The 10,077-nt window shown below is 26.4% G+C and overlaps 1 protein-coding gene across 1 annotated transcript; it reads left to right on the top strand.

Annotated features, from left to right (window-relative positions):
- The first annotated feature begins 442 nt into the window (after positions 1–442).
- LOC100203439 (apoptosis regulator BAX) lies at positions 443–9,812 on the top strand. The gene is made up of 2 exons (XM_065818336.1): positions 443–1,097; positions 8,787–9,812. Exons 1-2 carry the CDS (start codon positions 576–578, stop codon positions 8,910–8,912), a joined length of 648 nt encoding a protein of 215 aa, XP_065674408.1. The 5' UTR covers positions 443–575; the 3' UTR covers positions 8,913–9,812.
- Positions 9,813–10,077: the final 265 nt, after the last annotated feature.

The following is a 10,077-nucleotide window of genomic DNA, read 5'->3' as shown; positions in this document are numbered from 1 at the left end:
TCTGCTGTGAGTCAGGCTATTTGTCAGTTGATGTATGTACTGAAGCCCCCTGTAGCAGGCTATTTCAATTTGATGTTGCACTGCTCACCTAAATCAGCAGTATAATATATATATATATATATATATATATATATATATATATATATATATATATATATATATATATATATATATATATATATATATATATATATATATATATACACAAAAAAAATTAATCAAACATTTACTTATTATTATAGTTTTGTTTGTTATCCTCATTGTTGTTGTTAAGTTATAATTGTACATTTTTTGTTAACAGTGTAATGACTATTTTAAGAAAATTAAATTTTTTCTGTTATTTTTTTTAAAAGTGTAATCAAACAAACAAACAAAAAATGAAATGATGTTTTTTTATTTTACTGTTACATTAAACTAACTCTTGATGAGAAAGTATAGTTTTTTTTTAATATTTATTTATAGATTTATATATACATCATTTGCTTTAGACTATTTCTGTCTTAATCACTGTTAAAAACTTTACAAATTGTTAGTATTAAAAACTGCATAAGCAAAAACTCTCTAGTATTTAAGTAATGACTACAGTAACATTATCACCAACAATATGCCCATCTCGTCGCCATTGCTTAACATTGCAAAATTCTGAAGAAAAGAAATCAATAATAAACACTGCTTTTGCCATTGCTATGTATTATATTCCATTTCATCTTCGGAGTTCTGTAAGTCAAGAAAACTTGCGTGGTTTGCCAAAACAGTATTTAATACCACCACAACAACCTTCACATTTATTTACTACAGTTGCAAAACTCTGTTCAAATATGGAATTAGATAATGCATTTTTTTTTAAAGGACTTCCTAACCGTGTAAACTTAAATTCCCATAATGCACAAGCAGTTTTTATGAATGTTGCTAAAGAAACCTTTGCTGATGGCACTAAAAATTGGGGAAGAGTATTGGCTATTTATACATTGGCTGGCTGCATGTCTCTCCATTTCCTTCTTCAAAATGAACTTGTTATAGTAAAATCTATTCCTTATTGGGTTAAAGAGTTTGTCTCTATACATTTAGCTGATTGGATAGAAAAACAAGGTGGCTGGGTGAGTGACATTTTGCTCAAAGGCATTTTGTAACAGTACAAATTTTTATTCATTTTTAATTTTTAGATATTTAAATATAGCTTTTAAATTGTAGTTTAACTTTATTGTTATAAAATTGTAGACTATAGTGTAGTAAGTTTGACTTGATAGGCTTTTCAGAGTAAAAAATAATTGAATAAATGCTAGGATATCCTAGCATTTAGTCCATTGTTTTTTTAAAGTTCAACACAAAATAAGGTTTCACACTTGTGAAACCATATATGTTTTACCTTGTGTGGTGTGGATGGGTGAAAAGTTGTCACAGTTTTTTGTTATAACTGGATGCCATTCCTGGCATCGAACCACTTTTGCAGATCAGAACAAAATATTTTATTTGTAGTGTACTATCTCTAGGAATTTACCATCCAATTTTTAATCGCTCCTCTTACCCTTACAAACAATTGAATTAGGGGTTTTATATCAGAGTTCAGTTACTTTCAACATGACTAAAGAGCCTCATCTGCTCTACTATAGGAGCAGTTCATGACAAGGATGTTGATCTAAAAATTATAAAAGAATATTTAAAAATAAATCAAAATCAGAACTTCATTTGTAGTAATAATAACGAAACAGTTATAAACTGTTTTATTATTATTTTTTGATATTAGGCAGATATTTTGGTATAATCAGTTTTGCTATACTTAAATTATTTAGCAATTTTATTATAAAAGGTTTTACAATAACTTTTAATTTTATTAAATGAACAAATTTGTGGATTAAACAACAAAATTAAGCATACATTTATTTCTATCAAAATAAAGGATAAGTATGTATATGAAAAACTTTTATTTATTAAATGCATTAGGAAATATCATTTTTCTGCATTGATTGGTATTAGCAAAAAGTATTTATGAGTATTATTTTTTATAACTTGTTTTTTGTTATAAAAGTTCAGTATACACTTTGATCTAAGTTTGCCTGAGAGTTATAGTTAGGGCATGCAGTACATTTGTGAAAACAAAAAAAAGGTTGCTTCTTTTCCTTTTTTTGCATGCATTATTGAATATGGATGCTTTTATAATTAATAGTTCACTTTTTTTTTAAATTAAGTTAAATTAAGTTTTATAAGTTTTAAGGAGAATAGATACTTGAACAAATTTAAAGAAGTGATATATATAATACTTCTGAAGAATAAGTCAGGATGAGAGTCTCATCAACATGAGAAGTTAAAAAATGTTATTTATGGGTTTTAAATGTGGCAAAACATCCTTGTGTCTGTTTTTCAAAGTCATTTATAAAAAAGAAGCTATTTTCAAGAACCAATTCAAGGCTTTATATTATGCAAAAAAATTTGGTTGTGTCAGTTTATAAACATCAGATGGGTAGGATACATGGGAAAAAAGAAACAATGCTTCGTTTAAAAGAATATCAGGTATTTTATCATTTTATCAATTTGTTGTTATTTATACATTTTCTGAAAATTTTTTACTTTTTTTATACATTTATATTTTACTATATTTATACATGTTTTGAAAATTTTTTAATCTATTAATTGAAATAATAATATCCATAAACTCCCATTTCCACTCCCTAAATTCAATTATTCAAATCATTTTGCTCTAATTTGTTTATTGCAATTGCATCACTATCATGGACCATATAAAAACAACCCTAATACAAAAGTAAATAAAAATGCTTTTGAAGATCAAATAAAACCCTAACACAAAAATAAATAAAAGTTACTCTGATTTTAAAATTGCTTTTCTATTTTTGCTTAGGTGAGGGTCAAGATGTTACAAATGAAATGATGGTTCCTTGGAAACAACTTTGCCGACAATATTGTCTTAGTATGACTCCTATTATATATTTAATCCAGATGAGTTTGTTATTTTGTTGCTGTTACTGTGTGTAAATAGTATGCATTTAAAAGGTGAGAAACGTGATGGAGGCATTTTTCTCCACTACACTTTTCAATTTTACAATTAGGCAAGAGTTTTGATTAAATGGGCTTGCTGCAGCTAAGTTTGGCATTCTGAGCTGTTACTGTGCGCAAAAAAAGAGCAAGATGAGCTCTGAGCTATTTAAAAAGTGGGTTAGAGAATACGACAGAACATATGCATTGGAAGGGTGTAAAGTAGCATAGGTTATATATAATTTTACCATCTGTCCTGTATATTAAGAATCTTAAATGGATCACACTCTTCTTCCTTCTCCCAAATACAACTTTCTGTTTGCAGTCTAAATATTCAGTCTAAGTAATTATTTACAGCAGATTGATATTTTTAGCATTTTTGAAGCTATGAAAAAACTTTATCATTCTTGGAATCAAGTTTTGAAAATGATTTTTTTAACTGCATCCACAAATATGAATTTACGGAAGCAGTATTGAACAAAATGATTAAAAAAGCTCTTTGCAGAGATTTTTTTTTAATGTACATTAAAAAGTTTAAACAAACAATTTTTAATGTACATTAAAAAGTTTAAACAAACAAAAAGTCAAACAATGGCGGGCTATATAGTCTGTGTCTGCATTTACACCTGTGAAAGTTAGTTTGCACCTGCAAAATAAAACCTGCGCAAAATATAAACCTTTTGATAAAAAATGTTAAATATGTTGATTGTTGTAGACCCAATCAAGACCAATACAAGTAAGTTAGTAGTAAATTTATTATTATATTATCTAAAATATAAAAGAACACAATATACATAATATGAATATAATAACACAATATCACAGTCTTCCACCCTTCCAATAGATATTTATATATATTTTTTTGACATAAGTTTTGTTACAAATTAAGCTTTGAAGGTAGTCTTCTAGTACGATGTGGACGATTTGTGTTAACTAGTAAGTTTTGAGTAGTAGCATTGGTATTATGTTATTAATTAAATAATTAGTAAATTAAAAAGCAGGCGAAGTATATGCATGCGTTACAAAATAAGTTAACATGTTCAAGTTTAACGAGTTCACTAGAGAGTAAATAAACAAATCAAAGCAAAACATAGAACAAAATAAAATAAAAACAAAATAAAATGCATACAAATATATATGATCATAAAAAAGTGTAGTGTGACTATGAAAAACTATCATCTTAACTTTAGAAGTATCTAACTTGAAGAAAAATGAATGACAGTCTAATAATAATACATAGAATTTCAATCAATCATTAACTACAATTTGTAATATGATTAAGAAATTATCCAAAAAAAGTTTTGTATTAGGTGCTTCTTTTGGATGAGATGTATTTGCAAAAAGCAGCGCAATATCAAAGTGGTGAATATGTTGGTAAAGATTAATAAAGTAATCTTCATAAAGAAGTTGTTGTTTTTATTATTTTTTGTCGCCTGAAGTTTGCATGACATGTTCATGGTTGAATAAAGAAATTAATAGGTTTAAGTTGAAAAAAAAAAATTAATGAGTGTATTACCTCATTGCACCAATCTGGAAGCAGAGTAAGAGCTGTTGTCACTCATAATCATTCTACCAATGTTAATGCATTTTCAGAGTTTCATAAAGTATATATTGGAGATCGAAAACTATTTATTTATCATTCATTTTATAATGGAATATTTGAAACATACTTATTATTTGATATATTCTGTTTATAAAAATGTAAAAAATATTTTGATGAATGCAAAAAAGTATCTTGATGAATGTAAAAAAATATTTTTCCTTCTTTTTCATTTGATTTGTTCAAAGACAAAGTTGTAGTTCCTGTTGGTTACATTGCATGGAATTTATTTCATAAAGTTTACAAAAAAGATCAATTACAAACAGGAATATGAAAAAACTAGAAAAATTCATTATCAGGTCATTCATCCTTGAAATAACAAACATGTTGTCAACATTATATTGACAATATTTGAAGGTCAAATATTGCTAATGAAATAAAAAAATGAAAAGTTAAATATTGCCAATGAAATAAAAATTGAAAGTAAGACAATTTTGTTTTCTAGGATAAAAATATTTATCAGGCATTTGATACTTCTAATTTTAAAATTATAAGAAAATGTAAGATAATGCTTTGTTGTTTACGGAGGTATTAGGGTTAGTGCCGTGCCAAGACATAATTCCATACCATTTAACTGGAATGGGAGCTCAAACTAATGTGCCCAAATTAAATTTTTTTGACAATAATTAGTTTAATGTAAATAAGTACAATATCAAAAAACAATTTGAATATTCCAAATGATTAAAGATTTTATTAAACGTAAATTGCTGAACGTATAGATGAAATTGCCATTTTGTACGTAAAATGCGCACTTAATAATGCTTTATAACTATTTATAACTTCATAAATTCACTGGAGCAGGAGGGAGGTAGTATTTGGCAAGGAGGTCATCAGCCCAGTCTAAAGGACCTTTTTTTTTTTTTTTTGAATGGTACTGCCCTAACTATTGCTGGGTACGGCCCTCAGAGTATCAGCTTTTTGAAGATAACATAGTTATCTTCAAAAAGCCAATACTCTCAGTGCCGTACAAGTTGCTTTGTCATCTTCTTGGTATTCTAGATGTTATATCTCCTATTCTAATCAAACATTGCAGTTATTTGTTTTCAATTAAAAATTTTGAAGAACAAGTTATGAAGATATATTGTATCAGTGTTGATTTTACTAGTGACTATCACCAAGAGTAGGGAATCTAATACAGATTTCCTATTGTAATAAATACTTTTATGACAATTTGCAAAATGAAATTACAGACTCAGTAATGAAAGGTCAAGTGAAAAAGTTATAAATTCCTAAATAAAAAGTTGTGTTGTTATCAACTATAAGTCGAATTGACTTTAAATTGACTAAATCGACTTCAAGTCAAATAGTCAAAAGTCAAAATTAGTTGACTTTGAATCAACTAATTTTGAAAAATTGAATAGTTGATTTGATTGACTATAACCTTCCTACTTATCCACTAAAAGTTGATTAGTAAAATTTTAAAATCCTTATATCTTTTCATTTTATTTAACTTTTCAATCTTTAATTTTTTTTTTGTTCATTTAATAACAGTATGCACTATTATAACTATTATCTAGTTTTTTGTTTACTCTAAAAGTTTTACTAATTCATAACATGTTAGCATTATCTATTACTAATTAAACTTTTGATTATGTATTTCATAAGTTTTTTTTTCTTTTTGTTCACTTGATGCTTAAGTTTTAAATAAATACTTTCATCCAGGGCTGCTCCAAGTGGTTGGAGGCCCTGGGGCAAAATTAAGTTGTGAAAAAAATATAAATGTCGTTAATCTGTATAATTACACTGTAAATATGATTGTAATGACTTGTGGGTATATAGCAAGTATTTAAGGCAAATCCTAATTTATTAGGGTCATTATTATTTAAATGGTATGATATTAAAAAATAGAAAGCAAATATAAATTACTTTATTATTTTTATTACAATTTATTTCAAAAAAATAAATTATTCCCATACTTCGACTAAAGTCTTTTAGTTGATTTAGTTGATTTCAAAAATTTATTAAAGCACGTACACGAAATAAATATGAAAGTAGAAAACATTTGAAAAAAGATCTTATCAATTTTTATTTAGAACTAAGTAATAATTTTAATACATTGATATAAGAAGATAAAATATTTCAAAAAAATATGTATTTATTTCTGTAGGCATCTAGTAAAATTTCCAACTTTCGCATTGGTGGTACCCATAAGCTTGCACACAGAATAACAATCAAAACTATTTGATGCTTTTTGAAGACATTTTCAAATCTTTTTGTAAAATGTAACTTACAAATCTTAGTCGTTTCTACATAGTTTTTTTGTTTTTTTTTTCATTTTTTTGTTCAATAATTGCCCTGTACTTTTCATTAACTCTCATTTTTGGGCAGTTCGGAAGTTTTTTTGTTTTAGGCACAACTCTCACATCATTTTATTTACAACATTCCATAGACAGTTTACTATAATAGCTAAAGCTAAATCAGGTCAAAACACATGTCTACTATCACGTGATTTAATGAGGGGTAAAAAAGATTTGTGTAAACTTTCTTTAACATACTTTACCAGAAAATATGTGGACTCAGAAATATAGAGTGCTGGTTTTTTGCGACTTCTGCAAATAGCTTGCCAAATCAAAACTTTTTTAGCAAACTTATCATATTTTATGTGCTTAAATATCTTATCTGCTTTTCCTCTATATTTAGCAATATATTAGATAGCACTAGGAATTTGTTGGTGGTTGTACTTGATATAAATTTCATCATCTTCAATAATAAAGTACATATCTTCAATAGTAATAATAATACTGCATACTTCAATAATAATAATAATAATACTGAAGTTTTTAAAATAAAATTTTTTAAAACTTCAGTATTATTATTTACAACTTTTGGCAGCCGGTTCTTACACTTTTTTTTTGAGTTTAAGAATGATTGGGTACTTTTTGTGATTTGAAAGAATGAAGACTATGTTTATATCGAACTTTTGCAACAAAACTATGGGAAAATTTGCATCTTATTGCGCGTTCCCTAATTGAGAGGCTTGGGTTAATCTTAAAACTGTTAACCAGTTTTCTAACCAGTTTTATATCTTGAAAACCTTTCTTTCTTCCACCACCAGATTAGTGTTTGATCAATTTTTTGGGGAAAAAATGTTGAATAACACGACTAACGGTGTAGGAATGTACTTTTTTGCAACTTTTTTGCTATTGAATTGTTGTTTACATTCCTATTTTCTAAATATTTGTGCATAATTTTTTCTTTAATGTCTTCTTCTTTTGTCATTTATAAAACTTTTTTTAAGTTAAATGGGAAAAATAAAATATTTTCTTTGCAACAGCAACATGTTGTAAACAAAATAAAAATGATATTAAAAATATATTAATACCACTGAAAAAAATGGCTCATTTATCTTTTCATATTTATTTCGCATACATGCTTTAGTCGATTTTAGTCGACTTTTTGGTCAACGTTTGACAAAACGTCTAACGTTATAATTGTTTTATCTAGAAGTTTTATATAATAATTTTATTTAGACATAATATATTATATAGTAATGAAATGTTTGTGTTTCTTTTTTGTTTTGATTGATTTGTTTACCATTTAAATAAAATGTTCATATTTAGAATTTATTTTAAACGTTTTAATTTAAAATTAACTTAATAAAAAAGTTTGCCGTTTTTAATTTATTTTATTAAGTATTTGAATAAAACGTTTACTTTTCCGCTGGTTTTTAGTAATATGTTATTTAAAAGTTAATCAAAACGTTCGTTTTTCGTTTTTATTTTATTTAGAATTTAAATAAAACGTTTATTCAACCGTTTTTATTTAGAATATAAATAAACTGTTCGTTTTGCCGTTTTTAATTTATTTGAATTAGCAAATAAAATTGTTGTAAAATTCTGACGTGGAAAATAAATTGCCGACTTCATCCACTGTTAAGTCGGCGGTGGTGTCGGCATTGCCGAATGCCGACTCTAATTCCGAGGGCTATATATTCATTTACAATTATTCCTACACATTTTTTTTAAAATTTTGATATATTTGTATCTGAAAGCTTAAAAATAATTTGTTCTAAATATATAAATAACTAGATTTAACTTTTTTAAGTATTTATAATTTTTTGCAGCACAGCATATTTAAGCAGATATTTACTTTATTAGCTTAGAAATAGAAATGTTAATAAATATACATTTATAATAAAAAAATGTTTTTTTAAATTTATTTGTTAATACTCATTATAATGCTGCTTATATTATTACAGGATGATTTGCCTAAAAAGTTGTCAGATGATTCAAATAATCAATCATCATGGAGCAAAGTAATAGCCGTTGGCGGAGTAGTTGCTGCTACAGCAGGGTTGTTCCTGTTTTCAACTGGTATGAGGTGATCTCATTCAATCACAAGAGATTTGCAATCAGAGATGTAGATTGTCATCCTACACCATTTTGATGATGATTTTACTTGTAAAAAAAAAATGGTTAGGGTCATATTTTATACCATATTAAATTTCCTTAATAACTTCAAACATAAATTTAAATTATGCTATTTAATTTAAAATAGCATACTTGACAAACATTAGAAATGCTTTTCATAGAGTTTTTTATGTGCGTGTAATGGTTAACAACAAACCTTTTTTTTTAAATATATTTAAAACTAAGTATGTTCACGATTTGTTTTGATTAATCTGTTTTAAATAAAGTAAGTTAAACTCGATTAATGGTTTTTAATTAGTTAGGCCTACAAATTATAAAATGGTATTTATTTCCGGGAAATTTAACGGTTTTAGCATTAAGTACTGCTTTTTTTTTCAAGGGTTTTTTATTTTTTCAAAATTTAATTATAAGTTTAAATTCAAAATATTTCGTTGTTTTAGCGAGTAATGGAAAGCGAGAAATCGCTCTCTAAAACGATTTTTACACGCTATCAAAACGATTCTTGCACGGCTAACAAACCATCTTTTTGTAGCTTTTGCAGTTTAATCTTTATATGCGGTTCTTGCTAGCGTTTTTTTTACGCTGACAAGCTTGACGTTTGTAAACTTGTTTATTATATCTTATAATATGGCAAGCCTGAACCCGCAATATTTTATTATTATTTTAGTCTGATGTTGGCCAGTATAATACTACGCAAGTGTGTATTTAGTGTTTTCCGAGTGATATTACGAGGGATTTTCTGAGTGGGTATCGTGGCTTTTAGGTTTTTATTTGTTTGTTATATAAAAAAGAAAATATTAGTGGAAACATCTTTTATTATTGTTATTATTATTTTAATATTTGTTATGTTGGAATTAGAAAAAAATGTAAACTAAAGTAGTATTCTTCTGCTGGAATTTTTGCTTTCATGTTTTATTGAGAAAATAAATTTTATAGACATTCTATTATTCTTTTGTTATTTAGAAAAAAAACAGCAGGATTCTACTTTTCATTTCATCTACTATTTAAAAGAAACTATTAAATAGTGATCTGAATAGTTTATGAAATATATTTTTTGAAATATGCTTTGTTAAATGTGTATTTTGAAATTATAGCCTTGTTTATTATATCTTTTTAAAA

The sequence above is a fragment of the Hydra vulgaris genome, chromosome 14 (assembly GCF_038396675.1).
Source record: "Hydra vulgaris chromosome 14, alternate assembly HydraT2T_AEP".
NCBI classification, from domain to species: Eukaryota; Metazoa; Cnidaria; class Hydrozoa; order Anthoathecata; family Hydridae; genus Hydra; species Hydra vulgaris.
This window is presented reverse-complemented; position numbering and strand designations above follow the sequence as displayed.